General features: G+C 54.7%; 1 protein-coding gene across 1 annotated transcript in view; it reads right to left on the bottom strand.

Annotated features, from left to right (window-relative positions):
* The window catches only part of EMH_0038280 (uncharacterized protein), a gene marked incomplete at both ends in the record, with an annotated part of 10274 nt that overhangs the window by 867 nt on the left and 4593 nt on the right, over positions 1–4814 (bottom strand). The window contains 6 exons of the mRNA XM_013495258.1: positions 594–990; positions 1240–2063; positions 2368–2475; positions 3013–3244; positions 3649–3990; positions 4289–4587. Of these exons, the coding sequence (XP_013350712.1) occupies positions 594–990; positions 1240–2063; positions 2368–2475; positions 3013–3244; positions 3649–3990; positions 4289–4587 (2202 nt within the window). The remainder of the gene's footprint in view (positions 1–593; positions 991–1239; positions 2064–2367; positions 2476–3012; positions 3245–3648; positions 3991–4288; positions 4588–4814) is intronic.

Raw genomic sequence — 4814 nt, 5'->3', positions numbered from 1 at the left:
AGCAGCAACTTGTTTTAGCCTTTTGCGTGTTTCCTCAACAGCAGCAGAGACAGTTGGTTGCTGCTGCTGCGGAGACAGTAAAGGAGACAGAGAAAAATGAGACAGAGAAGAAGGAGACAGAGAAGAAGGAGACAGAGAAGGAGACACCAGAGGAGACAGAGCAGCAGCAATTGCCCTGGATTGCTGCAGTGATATTCTCTGCGTTCGCATGCAACAGCAAAAAAAAACACAAACACAAACAAATACACTCCTGCTGCTGCTGCAGCACACCCCAGCAGCAGCAGCAGCAGCAGCAGCAGCAGCAGCAAACCCTAGCAGCAGCAGCAGCAGCAGCAGCAAACCCTAGCAGCAACAGCAGCAGCAACAGCAAACCCTAGCAGCAGCAGCAGCAGCAGCAGCAAACCCTAGCAGCAGCAGCAGCAAACCCTAGCAGCAAAATCCACCCCGTTGCAGCAGCAGCAGCAGCAACAACAGCAACTCCTTGCAGTATCAGCAGCAAACCCTCGCAGCAGTCTAAACCCTAAACCCTAATAAACCCTACCAAACCCTAATAAACCCTAATAAACCCTAATAAACCCTAAACCCCCACGTACATCTATAAGAGTTTTTCCCTGGGCCTTGGCTATCTGTGTAAGAGAAGTGGAGACAGCTTGCTGCAGCAGTGTCTCCTCTGCTAGCGGGCTGCTGTCTCCTCTCATACTCAATAAACCTCCCGCTGCTGCTGCTTCATCAGCAGCAATATTTGCTGCTGCTGCTGCTGCTGACACCACCAACTGCTGCACTACAAACAAACCAGCAGCCACAGATGCTGCACTGGGGGCCCTCCTCTCCGCCAGGGGGGCCCCTGGGGCCCCCCCTTGGGGGACCCCCAAGGGGCCCCCAGGGGGGGCCCCCAGGGGGGCCCCCTGGGGGGCCCCCAAACCCATCAAGCCCGCATGCATTGCCTCCTCAAGGGCTATTTGGATGAGGCCCGATGGGGGCCCTGTGCCTCTGTGCAGCAAAGCAGAGATACGCAGAGAGAGAGAGAGAAAGAAAACCCTAAACCCTAATAAACCCTAAACCCTAATAAACCCTAATAAACCCTAAACCCTAGATAGAAACCCAGTGCATGCGAACAGGAGGTGGTATATATGGCGTATCACTTCATGGTAGATAACCCTAAACCCCAAACCCTAAAACCCTAAACCCTAAACCCTAAACCCTAATAAACCCTAATAAACCCTAAACCCTAAACCCTACCGTTCGAAGGCCCTGACGAATGCCTCTACTGGCTCTGCGTTGGGGAGGGTTTGCAGCAGGGAGAGGAGATTGGGTCCTGCTGCTGCTGCTGCTGCTTTTGCTGCTGCTGCTGCTGCTTTTGCTGTTGCATTTATCCCTGTCTTATGTCGCTCCTCTAGCAGCTTCAACTTGCTGCTGCTGCTGCTGCTGCTGCTGCTGCTGCCTGTTCTGCTGTCTTTGAGGGGAAAGCGCAGCAGCTTGTGTTCAGCAGCAAAGCGGGAGAGGGCCTCCAGTGTCTGCAGCAGCTGCAGCGAGGGGTCTCCTGTGCCCTGGGGCCCCGCAGCAGCAGCAGCAGCAGCAGGCGCTGCAGCACCGTCTTTTGCAGCCGACTGGTGCTGCTGCTGCTGCTGTGGTTGCTGGGGGGCCCCAACAAGCGAGAGATCCCTGCTGGGGGCCCCCGTGGTATCCTTCTCTGCTGCTGGGGGCCCCCTGTCTGCTACAGGGTTAGCAGCAAGCCACGACTGCAGCAGCGTCAGCCCCTCTTGCTGCTGTTTGCATGCGCGATGCATGCGCACCCAGGGGACCTCATTGGGGCTTTGTGTGGGGCCCCCCAAACGCTCACGGGCCTCTACAGTTGCTGTATCCTCTTTTATTACAGCCTTCATAGCATCAGGGAGAGAACTGCTGCTGCTGCTGCTGCTGCTGCTGCTGCTGCTGCTGCTGCTGCTGCTGTTGTGTGTCTGTTCGCTGCGCTGCTTTTCTGTTGCTGCCTGCAGCAAGCGAGGCAGCAGCACGTCAACAGCAAAAGAGCTGAAGGCCTCTTTTATTATTTCCTCTGTCTCCGCCTACACACATACACACAAAACTATTCATATGCATGCGCACACCTGCTGCTGCTGCTGCTGCTGCTGCTGNCTGCTGCTGCTGCTGCTGCTGCTGCTGTTGCTGCTGCTACTGCTGCTGTTCGCTTCAGGGGAAAACAGAATCCAGGTATGTGGCCCAGCTGCTAGACGCTTGCTGCTGCTGCTGCTGCTGCTGCTTCTCTATGCCCGTGCTGCTGCTGCTGCTGCAGCTGCTGCTGCAGTAAACCCTTGCTGCTGCTGCTGCTGCTGCTGCTGCTGCTGCTGCTGCTGCTGCATTAGCTCTAACCTGTGCGAGGTCTACTTTTGCTGCTGCAGCAGCAACAGTGCTGGCAGCCTGCGGCGTCCACTTGCCTTCGGGGCCAATCGCCTCCCGGGTCACCCGCAGCATCCACTCCTGCAGCAGCAGCAGCAGCAGCAGCAGCAGCAGCAACAGAAGACGTGCATACAGCTGATGCATGCAGGCGCATGCATGCAGATGTTCAGTGCGAGGGTATGCTGACAATGGCATAGAAGAACAAAAAAAAAGAAAAAAAGAAAAAGAAAAGGAAGAGATAGAAGCGGAAAAAAGAAAGAAAAGAAGAAAAGACAAAAGGGAAAGAAAAAAAAGAAAGGTAAACAGAAAAAGAGACAGAAGAAAAAGAGACAGAAGGAGAAAAAGAGACAGAAGAAAAAGAAAAAGAGACAAGAAAAAAAAAAAAAAAAAGAAAAAGAGACAGAATAATAAAAAGAGACAGAAGGAAAAGAGACAGAAGGAGAAAAAGAGACAAAAGAAAAAGAGAAAAAAAAAGAAGAGACAGAAGAAGAACAAAAAGAAGCAGAAGGAGAAGAGACAGAAGAAAAAGAGACAAAAGAAGAAGAATAAAAAGAAAGAGAAGAAAAAGAAAAAAAATAAAACATAAAAAAAAATAAATAAACAAAAGACAAAGCTGACTCTATAAGCTTCTGCATGCATGTGGGAGACATCTGCTGCTGTGAGGCCTAGCGCGACGCGCCAGGCCTGCAGCAGCAGCCTGCGTGTTTCTGCTGCTGCTGCTGTTTGTGCTGCTGCAGCAGCATCTGTCTCCTCTTCAAACACCTGCCTATACACCCCAACTGCTGCTGAAACAGCAGCGCATGCATCCTCAACACCCACACTTGCTGCTGTAGGCAGCAGCAACTCGTCTCTGCANCTGAAACAGCAGCGCATGCATCCTCAACACCCACACTTGCTGCTGTAGGCAGCAGCAACTCGTCTCTGCAGCGCACCACAAACAGCAGCAAACCTAGACCCCTATGCCTCTAGCTGCAGCGCACCAGTCCCCCCCAGCTAGCTAGCTAGCTGGCTAGCTAGCTAGCTGGCTAGCTAGCTAGCTAGCTAACCAACCACCACAGGTAGCTAGCTAGCCTCACATCCCCGAGCTGGCTAGCCATCTAGTCGTCAGCTAGCTAGCTAGCTAGCTAGCTAGCAACCTCCTGGCTAGCTAGCTAGCTAGCTAGCTAGCTAGCTAGCCAAGAGTATCTGGAGCTGTGCAGCGAAGCAGAAGAGAGAGAGAGAGGAGAGGCAGCAGTACAGGCGGGGGGGGCGTACCTAACTTGCAGCGCAAGTGTATCTGCTGCTGCTATGTTTCCTTGCTGCTGTTGCTGCTGCTGCTGCTGTTGCTGCTGCTGCTGCTGTTGCTGCTGCTGCTGCTGTTGCTGCTGCTGCTGCTGTTTCTGCTGCTGCTGCTGTTGCTGCTGCAGCTGTCGCAGCTGTTGCTGTAGTCGCAGCAACCCCCGGCGGTAGAATGCACTGAGGGGTTTATGGGGCTGCTGCTGCTTCTTCTGTTTCTCCTCTTTGCTGCTGTGGGGCCCCTGCACTGCATAGACAGCTGCTGCTGCTCCAGCCTGCAGCGCCTGCTGCAGCAGCGAGCGTTTGAGTGCCTCCTTTTGTCTGCGGGGCCCCACAGGCACACACGAGAAAGCAGCAGCAGCAAGATGCAGCAGCAAGATGCAGCAGCAAGAAGCAGCAGCAAGAAGCAGCAGCAAGAAGCAGCAGCAAGAAGCAGCAGCAGGAAGCAGCAGCAAGAAGCAGCAGCAGGAAGCAGCAGCAAGAAGCAGCAGCAAGAAGCAGCAGCAAGAAGCAGCAGCAAGAAGCAGCAGCAAGAAGCAGCAGCAAGCAGCAGCAGCTTGTCCCCTCAGCAGCTACACAGGAGGAGACACTGCAGCAGCAGAGAGAGACAGCAACTCACATCAGGTCGATGCGATTCAACTGTCTCCATCGTTCTGCTGTTGCTGCTGTTGCTGCTGCAGCAGCAGCAGCAGCAGCAGCAGAGGAGCAATCTTGCTGCTGCTGCTGCTGCAGCAGCAGCAGCTGCTGCAGCACGTATTCCCCCGCCTCCGCAGACAGCCTGCTGTGGTATGGGGTGTCTTCACCTTCGTCTCCTTCATCTTCTGCTGCTGCAGTTGCTGCTGCTGCTGCTGCTGCAGTTGGTGCTGCTGTTCTTGCTGCTGTTGCTGCTGCTTCTGTTGCTGCTGCACTCACGAACGGCTGCAGAGGAGACACAGCAGCATCATCACCCCACAGGGGCCCCAGGGGCGCGTTGCTGCCGCTGCTGCTGCTGCTTGCTGCTTGCTGCTGCGCTTCTGCTGCTGCTGTTGATCTGCTCTCGCCAAGCAATGCATGCGCACGCAGGTAATACAGCAGCAGCAGCTTTCCTTTCTCCCCCTCAAGGGCCTTAACAGGGGGGCCCCCCTGGGGGCCCCCCGGGGGGCCCC

This window comes from Eimeria mitis, genomic scaffold, assembly GCF_000499745.2.
Source record: "Eimeria mitis Houghton genomic scaffold, Emh_scaff1499, whole genome shotgun sequence".
Lineage (NCBI taxonomy): Eukaryota > Apicomplexa > Conoidasida > Eucoccidiorida > Eimeriidae > Eimeria > Eimeria mitis.
This window is presented reverse-complemented; position numbering and strand designations above follow the sequence as displayed.